The following is a 20,204-nucleotide window of genomic DNA, read 5'->3' as shown; positions in this document are numbered from 1 at the left end:
TTAAGAATGGGATATCATTCAAGTTCATTTTCGTGGTATATTTGTGGCATTTATTAAACATCCACACTACTAAGAGCTTTCACACATTTTCCAGAACTCTCAGGTAAAGTTCCTGGCATAGGTGAATAATAGAGGGTAGTACCAGTGTGGAGGTTATGGGATTGTAAAAGCAGTTAATAGGTTAATATGTGCACAATGAAACATACCTTGGTGTCCAGGTGGTCCTGGTGGTCCCTGGTCTCCATCTCCTTTTCTGCCTTTCAACCCTCTGGGTCCCATGTCACCTGGGGATATGATAGGTCTGTGTTTAAAAACTAACATTAGATTCAGACTGAGAGCTTCGGGAACAAAAATGCCATGTTTTCTGTAAATTTGAGTTTTGGGGACATTTTACGTCTGTTTTCCATGCAAACAATAACTTCCCATGCTGAAAAAGGAAACGATACCAAAAGGTTCAGTTTCCATCATATTTTGTCTGACATAAAACTAACACAACATATCAGAAAAACAGCATATGAGTCGAGTCCAATATGGTGGCAGGAGTTTAATGGTCGGGTCGGCTGAATGACTGTGACATGTTGAACCCACAGGTACTGCAGCCAGTTAAGGCACTGGCTCAGATGGTGGTGATGGTTGCAAATGAGCGGCAGCTGGACACCCAGGCTAAGTGACAGACATGGGTGCTGGAGAACCTGGTTGCTCAGTCTGGGGCTACTTCATCGCCTCCTGCTCTGGTGGTGGTGCTACACCAAACAGGAAGGCAGATGACCCCCAGTCCTTCCTGGAGGTGTTTCAGGCTATGGCGGTGGGCTGCCTGCCATCTCACACAGGCCCAGAGAGCCTTGGCGTGACAGTATGTTTAAGGCCCTATTGGTTACCTGAGCACAAAAGACAAATTACTCATAGAGAAAGAGTCACACAGTGCACGGTCCATAGTTCCTGTGGTAGAAAAAAAAGAGTCTATAGGATTCTGTATTGACTATCGCAAGGTGAACGAGGTGTCACAGTTTGATCTTTATCCCGAGGTGGTTCTCACTCCCGACGTGTAACATACCGACAACTTGTCACATCCCGAGGCGTCCCATGGGAACGCGAAAGGTGGCCGTTCCCATGATACACGGCGGATTGTGAATGACATCGAATACAATGACACTCCCGCAGTAATACACGCTCCAGCCATGTATTCCAGCCCTAACCCTAACCTTTTCCCTAATCTTAACCACCACCTTAATCGTGTTAGATGGTGTTTTCCAAAGCGATTTAAGTAAAATAAACCTACATGTGTAGATTCATTCCAAACAGTTCTCATGTTTCCTCGTTTTTCCAAACTCGTAATATAGGAAATGGACTGATTCTTATTCTTTTCTACTCTCCCGGAGTCGTCAAAGTGCTCTATAAAAAAGCCATGATCACCCAATCACACTTTCTCTGAACTTACTGCTTTTTCTAACTGCACTCACACTCCAATGGATGCATCGGAGAACTGGGGCTTAGTATCTTGCACAAGGATACTTGACATGCAGATTGGAGGAGCCAGGGATTGAACCACCAACCTTCCGACGCTTTGGGAGTGAGAACGTTTTGTTATCCTATATCCCGGGTCAAGGAGTTCCTGGATTGGTTAGGCATAGCTCGCTTTTTTAATCACACTGCATTTAACAAAGGGCTACTGGCAGATTCAGATGTGTGCAGAGTTCAGACGAAAAATGCCTTCTCCACTCAGTATGGTTTGTGATACATAAATAAACTTAAAATGAATTAAACTATTACTGACAGTTGTACAATTACTGTACCTGTACACTGGATATGTGCACATCCAGGGCACAGAATTATTCAGTGTCTTCCCTTAATGTTCTCAACCAGCTCCTCCAAAGTCGCTGCATGGCTGGCCTAACAAGTTAAAATGCTACACAGCAGTGGAGTGGTATCTTCCACAGCTGATTAGCCACTCTCTGTGTTGAAGTGGTGATAAATCACAGACAGCTCGCTGAGATGGGTGTGGAGCATTTGTTGTCTTTTGCTCTGCTGACTTTCACTGATGTTCGCTTGTTTTATGGGGTACAGTGAACATCAACACATCCAATTTGTTCATCATTGACACTGTTTTGATTTTAACTGTTGATGAAAGCGGTCGTAAATTTTGTCCCATCGCTTCTTTGTGATGCTGTGTTGTTACTTATTGCCTTGTTTTCATCAGAGTGAGGAGCCAGAATGGAGCTTTTTGTCACAGTGGAGCAGATATAACACTGGTGAGAGGAAGCTTTGTGTACAGACAACATAAACCTGTCTGAAGGTACTGGTTCATAACTTTAAGAAACTGTGTCATATCCAACCTTTGAGGCCTGCGGGGCCCTGTATTCCAGGAGGTCCTGGGTAACCAGGAGCGCCATTTCTGCCAGGGTAGCCTGGAGTTCCCATGGAGCCTTTGGGTCCCGGTGCTCCTGGCTCACCTGGAGGACCCTTCACACCCTGGCAGGGTTCACACCTAGAGTGAGGAGTCAGGCTCTGTAGCAATGCTGGCAGCTGGTCTGTAGGGCACAGCCACAACATGAGAAGAATCTGCTTTTGTTACACACTTTAACAATACACTGTATTTTGCGCACTATAAGGCGCACTTAAAATCCTTTAATTTTCTCAAAAATTGACCATCCGCCTTATGTATGAATTCTGGTTGTGCCATGCTGTAAAATGGCACCTGTTAAGAGACATGCTTACGAAGCGGATTTCAAACTCAAGGCTGTCAGTCGCGCAGTAGAACACGGGAATAGAGCAGCTGCAGAGAATTCAACATTAATGAATCTATGGTACAGAAGTGGAGCAAGCACGAAGAATGAGCTGAGTCAAGTTTGACTTATCTGACTGTTTTGTTTTGCTTAATGCGTCTTATAATCTACAGCATGTAATTGCCAGCTTTAGACTCGTAGTTGCAGTTATTCAGTCTTATAATATGAATCTATAGGCAGTCTCTGTATTTTTTAGGTTTGTACTAAAAGCTTAGCCCAAAACAGCAGACAGACAGGACTGTGAGCAGCAGTTAAAAAGCCTGATAGTACAGACAACATAAGACTTTATTCAGACAACATGCTGAATTGTCTTAATTTTGCATTTTTGAAATGGCCACTAAGAGACAAAAAGCCTTTTGACCCTACAGAAGTCAGCAAAATACTGAAATACTAATTTCGTTACACTGAATCCAACATTAAACCAGTTCTGAAACCTTTGGTCGTTGTAAGAGGCAGAAAAGAACATTATTCAGCTCGTGTCCATGAGTGTATGCTTTCACAGCCACATCCACGCCTCATTTGTCACATCCAGTTTCAAAACACTGAGATGGCAACATTGGAAATGTCATCTCAAGGCTTCAGAACAGGACTTTACAAACCAGCAGGTGACAGTACAGTATCCATCTTTTATTTTATCTATGGGTGGGAAAAAAGGAGCTGTGAGAAAAAAAACATTCACTGGATTCTTCTTTACGTCAAAGGCTAAAAACAGGAAGGAGGTGATTTATCACGACTAACACGTTCATTCTGAGTTTAAGACTGTCTTTTACAAAACAACTGCACTTAAACTAGACTAAGCCCATTCGCCAATTTACTGCAACAAGTGGATATGGATGAAAAGCTATTGTGTGAAATGCATGTTTGAGACAACTGCGGCTTTGGTTTTTGCACCGCAGAGTGATGTGAACACAAACAAATACTTACTACGCAGAACATCAGTGCAGAGCTTTACGAGATGTTCGTCTGAGGGAGGCTTACCCTGGAACACACAATTACACTTTGATTCAGCTGAAGCCACTCTGGGACTTGGAAAACATGCTCTGGCTCGTGTCTGCAGATTTAGAGGATCTTCTCAATGCTCAGTTCTCCATCTTCATGTAGCTCACACACACTGACAGCAGTGTCACAGTAACTCCCAACCCTGACCTCTCCAGGTGTGGCAGGAAAGTGTCCTTTCTCCAACATTTTTCAGTCCTTTTTTATTCTCACTGCTATGGTTGTTAACATCAGATAAGAAAGGAGGCACACTTACAGGTTTGCCAGGATATCCCGGTTGGCCTGGTTGGCCCGGTTGGCCTGGCGACCCATCCTGTCCGGGAAATCCCCTGGGACCAATGACACCCATGTGGCCCATGTCACCCTTCTTTCCATCGGGTCCTCTGGGGCCCGTATCACCTGTCACTCCTTTCTGAAGCAGCAACAAAAGAGCACAAAAAAGTCACACTCTAAAGAGAGAAACAGTAAAACTGATCTGCAATTACTGACTGCTAAACACTTTTTCTTAACACTCCTAACAACTGCATAAGCAGATAAATAATACGAAGGCTTGTTGGAAGGTTGTGTAATAGGTAATAACAGTGAACTACCTGGGATACTGTTACCTGTGTCAAACACAGGTTTGTCCTCATTCAAAAGCCTTTCTCTTGTAATGTAAGAATTTAAAACATCGTAGCATATCAACATTGGTGTTAGCTCGGCAGTCAGACACTGCAAACTCATCCTCAATCTCAAATCATTTTTGGGGCGTCCATGAGTGACACGCAAGGTCTCTTTTGAGCTGTTCCAGTAATAGTGAGGTGGGTATCCCAACTTGCCACATGTACACATAGAATGAGATTTTTTGATTTTTTAACATTCACGGTGCTGTGAGAAGACATTTGAACCAAAACCACAATAGTTCAATAGCACTGGTGCTCTGTCATCCTTCATTCCTCTCTGCCTTGCTCCATTCAGTCCAATATTGCAGCAGCCGGTCTACGAAATCTTTGATACACCAGTGGCTCTGACAAAAACAGCAGCATTTGACACCCTGGGTGTGAAAACATGTTAATACAGCAACTTTCATCCACATGGCTCGGACATACAGCTTTTACCTCAGTCTTCTGACATCTGCTATACCAGGGTGTAATAAAACCTTTACAGCTTTCTTAGTTTAGATCAAGTCAGTTGGAAACAATAAAAGTTTCCAACGCTAGCTAGCTGAACAGCTAGCTAGCTGAAACTGATCGAATCTGGTATTTCAACTGACAGAATTTGTGACAAATACAAATGCTTTGTCAGTCAAGAGAAACTAGTTTCTGTAAACCTGCCTAAGAACAAGTACAATGACTTTATAGGCTGCTGTTGTTGTCAACCTGCAGGTGTGCCACGCACGGGCGAAAGGTTTGGCAGATATAGGTGTAGGGCAATGACAGTCTTAAAGGAGCTTTAGTAAACAGTGAATAACAGTGAAGCTTTGCATATCTGCTTTTCTAATGATCAAAAAGCAGATATGTTTTGATGTCCTACAAATGGCAGCGACTGAGGGAAGTTGTATCTCCTTAAATTGTGATTCTGCAGACAGTAGAGTAAGTGTTTGATTTGCAGATGTGTGCATCTTAGGGAAAGAGTGCTTTTGTGATGTATATTTCTGCCCGGGGGCCCAGATTTCCACAGGCCTGAAGGTACTGGCTCTGTAAGTCTTTTATAGCAGCCATGCAGGCTTGACAGGCCTTCTCACTGTGGTGCAGAATAAGACAGAATGGATTATATCTAATACCGCAAAGTCTAATTCGACAAACCTCTCCTTTCCATCCCCTGGGTCCCACTTCGCCCTGACGGAAGAAGAAAAGAGAGTGGGGAGGGAGGGGAGGACGAGAGGAGGGGAAAATAGAGAAAGACAGTTAGAAACTTCTGCTTACATCAAAGACAGTATGTCAGAGAAACTACATGAGCTGCTCTGCATTGCTGATGCAGAACTGCTCTTTTCTGTCAAACCGATGACTTAGATTGGTTATTGTAATGCATTTTATAAAGATTTTTCCCCACCTCTTTCTCTTTGTTGTAATGTGATGAAAATGTGGATTTCTTAGCCCCTAAAAACACGATCCAGTGGTAACCACAGTTCTATAAAGCTTCTACACTGCTGAATTACAGATAGGTTGGTATGTTCCATTTTCCATGAAATGCTTCCCTTTTTGCTCCAGACTTCCTCTTTCTTTCATGACCAGGTAATTGATTTCAATCATTTTAGGAAAGAAACTCTAAGAAACCTTACTAAAGCCATAATGCCAGGGGCTTACAGCACAATCTGCCAAAGGAACTTTCTCAATCACCCGCACTGCTGATGTAACAGGAAGAAAATCAATGTGAAATTAAGGTCAAAAACCCTACAGACATCCACTCAAAGACTCGAGAATGCATCCAGCAGTGCGACACTGTTGGTGTTGGGAAATGTTCATGCATGTTCAGTAGCCGTTTCTGTTTCTGCTCAAACTGCAGCTCTTTGTTGCTTTCTATTCAAGTCACTGTGTGGATGCACTTCACACAAAAACTGAGCTTTCCAGTCAAAGGACTCACAGCTTTTGTGGTTTCAGTTTTACAGAATTCAAGAGTTTCAGTTACCCTTCTTTGTCATTGGTCATCAATCAGTGTCCACAAGTGTTTCATCATTTTTTAGGTTAATAATATAGACCAAACACACAAATCCATAAAGCTAATATGAACAGCCTTGCAAGACCTTGCAGCTTACACTTCGTAGAATAATTAAAGAGCCTTCAATTGAATTATTCAATGAATTAATGAACAAAACAGCCCATGTCTTGTGTTGTTAAAATTTAGTCTAGACGGAAGGTCTTGTTTTACGTAGGGAATGTTTATTGTAGCATGGATAGAAGTTTAGAAAGACAGGATTGAAAACTGCAAAAAAATAACCCCTAACCCAACATCTTTAATTACCCTACATGTTGAGCAATGTAAAATGTTCAGCTCGGGAGACTCAACGTCCACTACAGCAGTTACTCAACTCAGCAAACTAAGGCTACGTTCACACTGCAGGTCTTAATGCTCAATTCCGATTTTTTGATCAAATCCGATTTTTTTTGTCTGCTCGTTCACACTACAAATAAAATGCGACAGCAAACGCGCTCTAGTGTGAACGCTCAAAGCGGCCCGCATGCGCAAAAGAAGACGTCACACACAACGCGCTCTGTTTAGACCCAGAGCAAACAGTATTGTTTGACAGATGGCCGTTAATATAAAGACTTCGGACTTTACGTTTCCCAATTTTTGCTTTAAGTTATTTTGTTATTTACATAATAATGTAAATAACCTAATAATTATCCTTATTGCTGTTTTAGAGAGGAGCGGTGCTTCAAAGGATAGTTGCAGATTTCTGTCAGAATCTGCAGATTATACAGTACAAATAAAATTTTCACGTTTCTCCAACGTTGTCTTCCCAACAGTTTCACTGACATCTACACGGGATGGCCAGGAAGCGTTCGCGATGTCTTCTCGGGCGCTTCTCCGGAGCTGATAATTGGCGTCTGTCTTGTGTCAGTGACGTAAAAGACGGATTTAATGCGACCTGACCGTTCAAACTGCAGTCGCTTTCTAAAACATCGGATATGTATCGGATTCAGTACCACATACGAAAGTGACCCAGATCGAATTTGAAAATATCGGATTTGTGCCATTCACACTGTCATACCATGATCGGATATGGGTCGCATAGGGTCAAAAAAGTCGGATTTGATGCGCTTTCGCCTGCAGTGTGAACGTAGCCTAAGGTTAATGTGTTCAGGTTCCAGAAATTCTCAGCAGAATTAACCCCGTGGCTATCACAAAAACCACATACAAATGTACACACATAAATATTGTGTAATTCTGTGTAATTATGGTTGCAAAAACCACCTCTGTGCATTTGTATTTTGACTTGAATCAATGCTCCAAACAAAGCTATTGAGAAATCTGACAGATAGCATTATTACTATTGTTTATTTTCTGTTGCAGTAACATCGTGTGTGTGTGTGTGTGTGTGTGTGTGTGTGTGTGTGTGTGTGTGTGTGTGTAGGGTCTTACTAAAGAATTATAATTATGGATTTAGAGTCATTCCAAGTAAAGAGCCAGTGCTGTCAAGAGGGATAAAGGTTTTTAAGTTTGCTGCTTTGTTACTTTACCTCATTGGTCTCTAAAAGCTTCCTCATAAATGCTAGCACTGAATGTACGCAGTAAACTCCACAGACTGTGTGTGAAAGGTATTGTAGCCACCATGATGCCACCTGTTGGAGCATCAGTGATGGATTTTTGGACGTCACCAGCTAACACTAGCAAGCTAATTTAGCAAGCTGTAGCCATAAAGTGCATGGGTGCAATACAGACATAATAAGGGTCAGTAACAGACTAATCAATGACATAGTATGTTGCACAAGAAACATCCCTTAGGTACCAAAGTGACAGCTTCATCACTTCCTCTTGGGAAACAGGGGCACACCCGCCCTTGTTCCCTCGAACTACAATCATATTCATTTTAGCCAGCAGGAATTAGGAAGTGTGTCTGAAGACAAAAATATCAAATTCATTTCAGAGGTGACACGCTTGTGATTCACCGCTGATGCATTTAGCCTAGAGTGCACATCACATGGAGGCTGGGCTATTCTCGACACTAAGGAATTACAGAGTGTGAACATTAAGCTGCATGCTGAGACATTCATGTGTCTCCAGTGTCGCACGCATAACCACACAGCCGTGGCTCAGTGTGATGCAACATGGCTGCTGCAGTGCACACACCTCCAAGTTTACTGTCAAATCCTTGTCTTGGAACGTGAGGGGCAATGCCTCAGGGATCAATACCTACTGATAAACACTTCAATTACATAGATTAGGTGGAAACATTCTGATTTTTATGTTTTCTTATTGTGTTTATTGACATTCATTAAAGATGATAATTGCAATGTGGAAAACATGCTAGTTCTATTATACTGCCCTGCTTCTCTAATCTCATTTCACCTTGTTGCCAGGAACAATCATCTGCCAACAGCTTGAAAATACTCCCCAACTACAACAATTCCATCTATTCAGCATTAGCAGTTGTTCTGTCTCTGCAGCTGTTTCTTGCCTCTCTCTGATGGATAACGGAGTGTTTCACAATTACATCTAATAGATTTCTTCTTATAGTAAATATCATGTAGAGCTCCTATTGTTTGTTTATTACAAACAATACTTTACATGGCTCACAGTCAGTTCTGCGTTCCACCCAGGAGTGGTTCTTCAGCTCCTGTATCTAGCGAGCTTATCACTAGCAGGCCTTCCTCCATGTCACGATAAGAACAACAAAGTAGCTAAATTATATTTATCTGCTTCAGGTTCCACATGCTGATATTACTCATGTTATTAGTAATACTTCTGCTTTTTCTTCTTTGACAAGTCACAGCTGCCAAAGCAAGTATGTGAACAAGCTATCTTGGTAATTAGTGACTTGTTTACACATACGTCAATATAAATTCACACGTTATTTTTGCTTGTGTGTTTTTTAAAGATATATTTGTACATGTCGTTCTACATCTGCGGAGCATTTTACACAGAAACAAATGAACCTGAGAGAAAATAGCTGCTAACGGAGCAACGAGAGGTTTCTCCATGTATGACTGATGTTATTAGACATAGATAAAATATCATTAATTTTACCTCCCTGAGCAAATCAATCATGGTGTTGTGTGAGCTAAAGTTATTAGACTGAGCTGTAAAATGTGTCTTTTTATTGCACTTCCAGCAGTCCTAGAGCTGCTGTCTGTCTCTCTAATCATCACCTTCAGATTTGTTCGCCAGTTCACGCCATCGAAACCTGTAAACTGACCATTGATTTTCAGTTAAACGTCTGTATTTCAGCCTATTCTGACACTGTGTCTCCTCTGGGCCCTCCTCGCTGTTGCCAAGAATCTGAACTGTGGCACTGTGATCCTCAATAATGTGGATCTTAGCTTGAGCCTGAACAACGAAGCTGGCTGGGGCTTTGCCACGAGGGCCCCTGGAGTTTGTCTCCAGGGTCACTTATCAAGGCATATTAACTCAGCTTAGTCACCTCTCTCTGAGTGGCTGTTGAATATGTGCTTCCAGACTAGATTTTATGATTCTTTGTGTAAAGCACTGTTGCTCTTTTACTCCCCTCTTTTTCTTTTCGGTGTTACTGTGTTTTTAATGTACTGTTTTCTTTTAGCAGAAATCCATATAACACTGCTCTTACAGAGGCTTTTTAAGGTGCTTTATAAGATCACAATCAGGCAGTAAGTAACTCATGATGAGCATGAATGTTGTGATAATTCTCATTCTCACCCACTGTCGTGGTCTCTTAAAAAAGTATTTAGAGTTTGGTGGCTTGTTGGTGGCCAAATCAAACAATTCAAAAATCCAAAAACAATTTCAAACCTTTGCACCCAATTGTTGTTTTCAGCAGCCACTAAGCATGTATGCTGTGCAATCATTCCACCGTTTGAACAGTACAAAGAAAGCCTACAGTTACAGTCACATTCACGATGGATGTGTGCAAACGTTTGACCTGATCTGTAAGGACTGTAATGACTTTGGGAGAATTTCTCTGAGGGCTCCAGTTTATTAGCTACAGATAGCTAAAGAAAAGAAATTCTAACAAGATACTGGTTTGGTCAAATTTCATCAATTCTCTATTTTTCCCCAACCTAAACTAGTTTAAAGTAACCTCATGATGTAAGCCTAAATTAGCTCCGTGTAAGTCCCATCCCTGTGTCCTTGTGGGGACATTTGGTTCAAGTAACTGTGCACACACACACAAGAAACACACATTTTGAACACAGTGTTTGAAAACATAAGCTCCGCTGCCACCCAGTGGAAGCAGAAGGATTCTACACTCACCGACACGCCGGGACTCCCGAGATCTCCGTCTCTGCCTCGCTCCCCCTGCAAAAGAGATACCTCATCATTGACTGGAGGATTGTGTGAATTTGTTTGCATGTGTTTGGGGCTGAATGTGTGTATGCACTGGTGTGTGCCTGTCAATGTCTTCATTTTATATGTGTGTGTGTGAGAGAGGGACAGGGGGAGTGGAGAAAAGGTCATGATTACCACTAGCAGCCAATAAGGGAAAGCCAGAGTGAGAAGGGATAAGAATTGGCTGCTGGTGACCTTTAACAAACCTGACTTTTTTATCTCATTTGTGTGGTTTTCCAACCACATCCTGCAGCAGAGGAAGCACCCAGAGGTTCCTCTGGGCCATCACTCTGTCTGCCATTAGTGCATGTAAAAGCAACCAGTGCAGACAACAGTGGCTGCAGCAAAGCTGAGGTTTTATATTAAAGATCAGCTTACATTAGACATCTTTGGCCTCTTACACTTGCTCTAAGAAACTGGAGCTACTTAAATATACTACATACTCACTGCAGTCCAATGCAGTCATATTAGTGAAGTAATCGCTTGAATAGTTGCTGCAAACATCTTTGTCCGCTGTGTCATCCTGTCAGAACAGGGTGTTCAAAATGTTCTTATTAAAATTAGAAGAACTGAGGAAAATCTACCAGTTAAAGCCTGTATCAGAGAACACTCAGTACTCATGCTATTTAAAAAAGTGATAATTAGTTAACAAGCAAAAGCTCTGCTGTAAAATAATGTCAAATAGATCATCTGTAACACTATATCTGATTGTCCTGCAGGTTCAAAATAAATTAAATTAGATGATGTCCACCTCTGTAAACCTCTAATGTCTACCTGTGTAAACCTCTGATGTCTACCTGTGTAAACCTCTGATGTCCACCTGTGTAAACCTCTGATGTCCACCTGTGTAAACCTCTGATGTCCACCTGTGTACCTGTGTAAACCTCTGATGTCCACCTGTGTACCTGTGTAAACCTCTGATGTCCACCTGTGTAAACCTCTGATGTCCACCTGTGTACCTGTGTAAACCTCTGATGTCCACCTGTGTAAACCTCTGATGTCTACCTGTGTAAACCTCTGATGTCCACCTGTGTAAACCTCTGATGTCCACCTGTGTAAACCTCTGATGTCTACCTGTGTAAACCTCTGATGTCTACCTGTGTAAACCTCTGATGTCTACCTGTGTAAACCTCTGATGTCCACCTGTGTAAACCTCTGATGTCCACCTGTGTAAACCTCTGATGTCCACCTGTGTAAACCTCTGATGTCTACCTGTGTAAACCTCTGATGTCCACCTGTGTAAACCTCTGATGTCTACCTGTGTAAACCTCTGATGTCCACCTGTGTAAACCTCTGATGTCTCTGATTTCCTTGTCCTCTACTGCTCAGTGGGTAAACTGTTGTTTCTCTCCATAACAGTGTAAAGTCCTGACCCTGGTATGCAGCACCAGCTGTTTTCATCTGACATGATGCCACATAAGTAAAGCTGGAGATGTACCGCCGATTAACCAATCACGGGACTCAATGAGAGGTCAGGACCACTGACCAAAAACCTGACATTCCCCTTCCCAGGAACAACAGTATCACAACTGTTTGTTGTTCCCACTTCACGGCGATATACCACGCCACAAACAAACACATGAAACCATTGTGCTAAAATCTTTTTTTCAAAACTGGTTTTATCATAATGCTAATGCTGTAGCCAGTGAGCTGTCGGTGTAACCTTTGGCTTTTCTCTAGTTTCATGTTTCTGGCCCTGTCTGCAGAAGCAGAAGGCAGAGCGTCGCTCTCTTTGCTTTTATATTCATGTCATTGTTGTTTAACATTTATTAGCTGAAACTTTGACTTCACATTCACATATTTGAATACTGCCCCTGGGTATTTAAGTTTGCTAAAAACTATGTTGTTATGAAACAGAATGATTAACAGGGTACCTCACTTTTCCTAGATATTTTAATAACCCCGCTGCTTCATGAATTAGCATGGCACATGTGTTTTTGTTGAAAATGATTCAGAAACATACCTCTAGGCTAACGGTTGTTTGGCCCTAGAAAACGATCGATGGAGCGCTGCATCACTAATGCTGTTCTTTAGTTAAGCTAAACCTACTTGTGCTGAGATGGAGCTTAGAGTCTGTGGAGTCATGATGGATCGTATGTTCTCATGAAGCTGGTTAGTTTGGATGTGATTCCACACTGTGAATGAGTGTCGGGAAGAAAAGCCACCGACCGTACCTGTGCTCCTTTGGACCCAGGTTCACCTCTCTCCCCCTGATGACACAACACTGAGTGTTAGAGCACGCCCACGTTACACTGTGGCGACAGCGCGAAGACTTAACCAGAGAGAAACAACATGTCCTGTGGATTGCACACTGCGCATCAAACACAGCCGTATGTTCTGGATCAGGGCTGTTTATTGTGTCTTTATGTGTCTGGGCATCTGCTTTTGAAGTGTGAAGGACAACCTTCAGCACCATTAAAATTAATCATGCCATCTAAGCACAGTATGAATAATACATCAACAAGCATGTATTATGTTACGCTGTCAACATTTCCACAGTACAGCTTGTAAATCATGTAAGCTCCTGACAGTTAGAGCCATAAATCATTCATCAAGTGCTGCCTCTGCTGCCTTTTCAAGACTTCATTATGGACAAATAAACCATGTTTTTTTGTATGTAATTACACGAGTTGACTCTCACCTTATGACCTTTGAACCCTGGCAGACCCATGGCCCCTGGCAGCCCTGGAACGCCTGGTTCTCCACTTGATCCCTGAGAGGGTGAACATTTCAGTGATGTGGGAGAAAAGAAAAGATGCAGAGAATGTAAACCAGGTCTGTGATTGTTTGGTGTCCAGCACAGAGCCGACACATTAAAGCCAGGATCTTTGGAACGTGGTCAATAAATACCTCGGGCTCCAGATAATCATCAGCGTAGGTAAACGTGGCTTATAAAGATATCTGAGCGAAGACATTTCAAGTGTTCCTTTGCTTGTGAAATTATCATTTCTAAAATGCTGAAGCAAATTGTGCTTTGAAGGATGACACCTTGGAAATAACAAAGGTACCTGTAATTAAGCAGCAAAGACAACTTGGGTTCTTTTTTTAAACGGTTGACATTTGTGGGCGTAATTCTTCAGTAACATGTTGCTTAATGAACAAGCGACATAAAAAGTGCTGCTGTCACTCAGCAGGAAGATCCAGGCTGGTGAAATAAGTACGAGCTGACAGCAGGAATGTGGGTTCATGCTGAATTATCAGACTGTCACCTTTATGTAGGCTGGAACTGCTGGAACTGGGAGATTGTGCAAATATCGTCATGTTTGCTGTATCTTTGTGTTAGGCAAACACAGATGAAACTTCACTTTATGTTGCTATTGTGTTTGAACCTCAAACACCGAATGCTTAGGTTTAGGATTAGGAAGCAAAACTACTTGGTCAGGTTTGCTTCATGCTTCAAAAACACAAATATATTATAAACATTTTCTTGTGAGTAGATTGGCCTGTTAAGTCCACAATGCAACAAGCAAAGCATGGACATGTGGATTGAGCCCTTGGTTAAAAAAAACTGGTGAAGTCGATGTCTTGTTTTAATAATATATTAATGAACTGAATTCATTTCAACACTAAACTATTCATAGACATGTGAGACGTAATCTGATGAAGTAATAAATACATTTAGCATTATTGTACAATTTTGAGTCCACTTGTGCCGCAGGACCCACCAAAGCACATTGGAGGCCTGAATATCAGGCAGTGTGTTAATGTTTATACTTGTGCAGATCAACAGACGTCTCATCTATCATCACGTTTTTGTATTTAATCTCAGCAGGAGTCTGCAGAACAGGTCATGGGGACATGTCAAAATAAGAAAACAACAAAAAGTGTTAATAGACCCAACAGCGACTAAAAAAACAGAAACATAATAGAAAATGCTTAAAATGGCCTTTTTAGCAACGCTAAGAATGACGTTATATGGCAGTGCTTAACAGAGTTACTAGACCACCTGTCATAAAAACATTCAAGAAACCCCAAATATATTAGAAGAAAAAAAGAATTGAAGTACGCTTGAGGTCATTGTCTTTTTGGTATATGTACCATGACCTTCAGTTTGAGACTAGGGCTACGTCCACACGTACACGGGTATTTTTGAAAATGGAGATTTTCCGTTTTCGTTTTAAAAAATAATCCCGTCCACACGTAAAGGCAGAAATGAAGGAAAACGCTGCTATGAACATGCCAAAGCAGCAGGTGGCGCTATATTCCTAACCGTGTAGAAATGTTGGCCAATCAGAAGTCTAGAAGCCTCGGTGGGAAATAGTAAACAAAGATGGGGCATAGAAGCAGAACCAGTCGTCTGTGTGGAGGGACAGTAACTGTGTGTATATGTAAGCATTTAAACACTGCAGAGATTACAAGTAACAGTATTGTAGAAATTCATTTCACCGAAACAATAACGTGGCGCACAGTGTGACGTCAAAAAAGGCGTACACCTTTGACGCTGCGTTTTCTCCGTTTTCCTCGTCCACACGTAAATGCAAAAACAGAGTTTTCAAAAATATCCACCCTGGCAGGCGTTTTTAAAAATCTCCGTTTTCAGTGAGCGAAGACGCCGTTTACGTGTGGACGAAAGGTGCAAACGCATAGAAAAATCGGCGTTTTCAAAAACACCTGGGTACGTGTGGACGTAGCCTAGGAGGGCATGCCATGATGCACTGAGATGCTGTGTTGGACCTTCTGGTCCATTATACCTTCAGTTTTCACTCATTTGCTCTCACTGTTTACATAAACGGCTTTTTTGTCGACATAAGCGCAACACAAAGGTAGCCCTCCACTCACCGTCAGGCCTGGTGGACCAACAGGACCAACCACTCCTGGATCTCCACAGCTCCCCTAAATGAAACACACACAACATCCGTCTGAGCGTACTGCTGAGGGTCATCTGTTACCCACATTCTCAGCTCTGATGCAGTTTTTGAAGATCAAGACAGGCACAAGGGTCATGGAGGGCACATCAGTGCATGGCTGCGATTTGCATTCATATAGCTGCACATGCTGCAAAGGAGATGAGTGAAGGTGAATATAAATCACACAGCACAGTGATTCATCACAATCCTCTCAGCCAGTCCCATTACTGTTCTCGTCCCTGTTAACCAGCTGTGCTAATCAGAGTAGCACATCACAAAAGTGTCTGACTAAATTTAGAGGACAGAGAGCTTTTCCAAGCACCAGTGCTGTCAGTGCCAATGTGGGAATTTGAGTATTACAAACACTGTGCTGCTTGCAAGCACTATTTTAATGCTGCAGCTGGTCGATATGGAGTTGATTGCGCTTACTTTTATGCCGTCTTCAATCGCAGAACTGAATTAGCTGAAAGAGGTTTTATGTGCTGCACCTTCTGTTTGGAAGCTTCACCAAGCAAAACTACAAAAGTTGCTTCCTTTTTAGGAGCCTTGTGTTTTCTTAAGGATACAATGTGCATAATTTATATGACTACATTTTCACATTCACTTCACATTGTCATCCTATATTTAAAGAAATAGAGAGAAGCGTGATATTCAAACCTTTCTCAGAATCTTACAGTTTCCTGGTCATGTTTGTGCTGAAAATGTTAATGTATAAGAGGTGTGTGCTGTAGGCATCTACAGTGGCTAACAATAACACTAGCTAACACTAATATTGCTTTCCCATTGCACCTCTACTATAGTAAACACTGCCACAACTGTGCTTGAGTACAGCACAGTAACAAATGAACTCAGTCATCTGTTTAGCTTGATTGATGAATTTAAACTTAATCTTAGACCTCGCGGTCACATCCACTGGTTTCAAGCAGAACAGTGATTTGGTTATAGTCGTCTAAGCGTTCACACGGTCACACTGTGACGAGTGAGAGACGGCTCAGACTTGTGCTGTTTGGCAGGGATTTCAAATAAAATTAAATCTTTAAGTTAACGTGTAAAAGTTCCTCTCAAGGATCAGTTACTACTTTAGAAACATGGCAGCACAACATATCTGGCTTTGTGAAAGGAGAACTCAATAAATAGCTCATGCTCTGCATACTTACATCTATAACAACATGATTATGAATCTCAAACAATTCTACTAACAGATGCCCCTGAATCAATACAAACTAAGCAGACTGTCCAACCCCAGCTCCTCGTTTCTCATCACGTGTTCCTGGTATATTAAGAGGCCCTCGGAAGTTTCCAGGAATTTATTGGGGTGATGCGAAGGCAAGGAGGCCTTCACCTGCATTCACTGTGCATGTAAGCCTTTACAACAAATATACTGGGCTCAGTACAGACTGCTTTAATGATACAAGTCTAATCTCACTGACTAATGTCTATTTATGTTGCCTTACAGATAGGTTGGCATGACCACTTTATCAAGCAGCATTTTCCTGCTCAGCACAACAGCAAAGAGGCCATTTTCACCTTGATATGCATGAAATCATCTTCTACCCCTCCTTTCCTTCCATCTTTGTGCCATGCATGCTGTGCTGAGTATACAAATTCCAAAGGGCTAGGAAATATGCATTTCAAGGTCAGAGAAATATGAACGTGTCCTCATGCCCCCTGTTCTGGTCTCTGTGAGGAGCCTCAGACTGATCTAATTTCTGAAGCTTTTTCACACAAGTTTAAAAAAAAACAGTTTTTGATTTTGAACAATCCAACTTTACACAAGTGCAATAGCAATTAGGCTTGTGTAATTTGTGTATAAGCACCTAAATGAGTTCATAGTGTGAAGCCTAATTCTGCACAAATGCTTTTGCTGTAAAGAAATTTGAGTATCTGCACATTAAGAGTCAAAAGTATGAACCATCTTTGGCATTTATTCAGAAACATCTACACACTGATTCCAAACAGTTTGACTCCTGCTTAGAAAAATGCGCTTTTCTCCACGGGAACATCAAGAGGAGAGGAAGGGTGCAACATCAGAACGGGCTGAGAATAGCCAAGCGGCTGGGGAGTAGCAGGCCATTAGCATAATAACAAATTAAAAACATTCAACACACAGACCTTGGGACCATCTCGGCCAATCTCTCCAGGCGGCCCCCGGGGCCCTGGGGCTCCCTGGATGGAGACAAACATTAGGGGGAGGGGGAGCAGGATGGGGGTGAGAGAGCAAGGGAAGGAGGAGGAGAGAGAGAGAGAATGAGATGAAAGAGACAGACACAGCGCTTTGGGCTGAATGTGACAGAGTGCGTGACGGCTTAGTCAGGAGGCACTGAGGGAGAAATGAGATGGCTCAGGTCCACTCACACCAGGAACACACACACACACACACAGGGCATCTACATTTGGACAGTGGTGTGCGTAAACACACACAGAGTTTGCATATTCAACAAAGCATTCTGCTGTATCAAGAGCGCAGCTTGAAGCTGTGTGTTAGCTGCTCTATCTTCCCACATGCCTTCACAACAGGAAAAAAAACACAAATAAATTCTACCGTCCTGAAATATGCGAGACTGTAAGGGAGGAACAGGCAGCAGAGCTCTTTTATTAACAGTCAAGATAGGAAAAGGCAAAAAAAATACCCAATACACTTATCGCTGTTACTGCTGATTCGTGTGTCTGCAGATACAGGCTGCAGAAACGGAGCTGGAATTGATCTGTTTCTAACTCTGTTATGTGTTATGCTATTCCAGTAAATATCTGTTTATTGTCAAATAGAAATTTGATGTTTTACTTTGTATTATTTAAGTTTCTCCATATATTCTGGATCATCCATTGAATGTAAAAAGCAGTGATTGCACGTGGATATGCTGATGTCACAAAACCAACTCCCAAAATTTGGGATACTTTGTAAAATGCAAACATGATGGGTGCATTGGGGGTGATTTTAGTTATGTCGCAATCCGCATCCTTCGGGGGCCATCAGCTGTCAGCTCAGAGTTACTGTGTGTTTGCAGACAAATGTGAAAATCTAGTGTCAACCCTGCAACTCTGCTCGCAACCAGAACAAGGAGGTTTTTGGTGCAGCACCTTCTGTGCAAAGATTTTGTCCAGCAAGCCAGCAACCTCCAAAACCAGTGCCCACCAGTCAGGGAATGACATTTTTCTTTTGGAACATCTCAAATATTATCCCCACCTGGCCAGTGGGAAAGAATGCAGGCTTAAGGTACTTCACCTGTCACAACCAGAGGCTACCTGAATGTATTTACTTATCCAGCAAGTTGGAGGAAACACATGACTGTACATGATATATAAGGAGCCAAAGCACAAACAGGCACATTGGAAATGCCAAACATAATGGGTGTCAACTCTGTCAGCTAACAGTAAGTTTGAAATCTCTGTATATTTTATAATCACAAGAATGTATGTGGTTGCCTAGTTACAAGGGGTGGCTCATCCCGCCCACACACTTTCCTCCTCCCTCTTGACTCAGTGTGCGTGTATTTGTGTGTATATGTGTTGTGTGTGTCAGATAAGTCAGAGGCCCACTGCAGGCATAACGTCATAGCTGGGTTCTGTTGTACTGACACAAATAGGAAGAGGAGGATGAAGACTCAAAGATGAAGCTGGTGGTTGTGGAAAGGTGACCTTTGTGCAGCCTCACATTGTAGAGCAGTCTGCAAAAAACAGACCAATGCAGAAAATATCTGCCATTAATCTCATGTCTGATTCAGTTTTCTGCAGTGTAGATGTGTCCTTAGGTCTCAGCGCGATTCACTGAGACCCTCCCTCACTCCAGCTGTACTGTCCCACTCTGGCCATAGGAGGGTGACAAAGCTGTGAACAACGTGTCCAGCCATTATCACTGAGCAGCGTGTGCTCTCCAGGCTCTGCTGTAATTGCATTTCTCTGTGTGTAATCTTGTTTACCAGAGGGGGGGTCTCCATACTGTGTGTACAGCTATAACCCACAGCACATGCTGGTCTGACTTTTGGTCTACAGCAACAGGCACTTGCAGCTTTAATGATATTGCCAAATAAATCAGTGAATGGATTCATAAGGATCCGTGGCTAAATTAATGATCTCATTATGAGCTAACCGCAGGGACGGCCGTGTTCTGGAGATGGCACACATAAAACTGCACAAAGACTCATTCTGAGTCCGAAATATTTTGTTTTGCAGACACATATGGTGAAAAAATGATGTTGGATACTGTGATTCTACACAGCAAAATCTCCAGTGTTAAATTAGCACTGGAAAATAACTCAAAATGTTAGAAATATTCCAGTGTTAGAAAATCAGCACTGCTCAGTGTTAGTCATTGTTAATCTTCAAAACTGACTAGGTTACTTTTAAACATATAACACTGTCAAAAGTGTTAATTTAAGACTCAACAGTGTTGTATTTAACACTTAGAGGTGTGGACCCATATAGACACTCTCCAGTGTTAATTTAACACTGGAGATTTTGCTGTGTAAAAGTAGGAGCCTCTATAGACGAGAGAAAAGCTAAGACAAATGTTTTGCTGTGATTGCACTTTTACAAAGTAGCCTAAGGAACTATGTTCACTGTGGTATTAATATCTTAAACTGTGAGGTTTGCAACCCTATATTTTTAAAAGAACAGCAATAAGGTCTTTTTCTGTAAG

The 20,204-nt window shown here is 42.1% G+C and overlaps 1 protein-coding gene across 1 annotated transcript in view; it reads right to left on the bottom strand.

The window, feature by feature from the left end:
• LOC147321444 (uncharacterized) overlaps positions 1–20,204 on the bottom strand; it is a 68,991-nt gene that overhangs the window by 8,501 nt on the left and 40,286 nt on the right. The window contains exons 19-28 of the mRNA XM_086305324.1: positions 17,681–17,734; positions 15,501–15,554; positions 13,363–13,434; positions 12,896–12,931; positions 10,647–10,691; positions 5,564–5,596; positions 4,036–4,191; positions 3,708–3,762; positions 2,334–2,528; positions 207–284 (exon numbers count right to left, since the gene is read on the bottom strand). Of these exons, the coding sequence (XP_086161450.1) occupies positions 207–284; positions 2,334–2,528; positions 3,708–3,762; positions 4,036–4,191; positions 5,564–5,596; positions 10,647–10,691; positions 12,896–12,931; positions 13,363–13,434; positions 15,501–15,554; positions 17,681–17,734 (778 nt within the window). The remainder of the gene's footprint in view (positions 1–206; positions 285–2,333; positions 2,529–3,707; positions 3,763–4,035; positions 4,192–5,563; positions 5,597–10,646; positions 10,692–12,895; positions 12,932–13,362; positions 13,435–15,500; positions 15,555–17,680; positions 17,735–20,204) is intronic.

The sequence above is a fragment of the Aulonocara sp. 'chitande type north' Nkhata Bay genome, linkage group LG9 (assembly GCF_057382095.1).
Source record: "Aulonocara sp. 'chitande type north' Nkhata Bay isolate Kocher_YH1m ecotype deep benthic linkage group LG9, A_spYH_male_GT1.1, whole genome shotgun sequence".
Lineage (NCBI taxonomy): Eukaryota > Metazoa > Chordata > Actinopteri > Cichliformes > Cichlidae > Aulonocara > Aulonocara sp. 'chitande type north' Nkhata Bay.
This window is presented reverse-complemented; position numbering and strand designations above follow the sequence as displayed.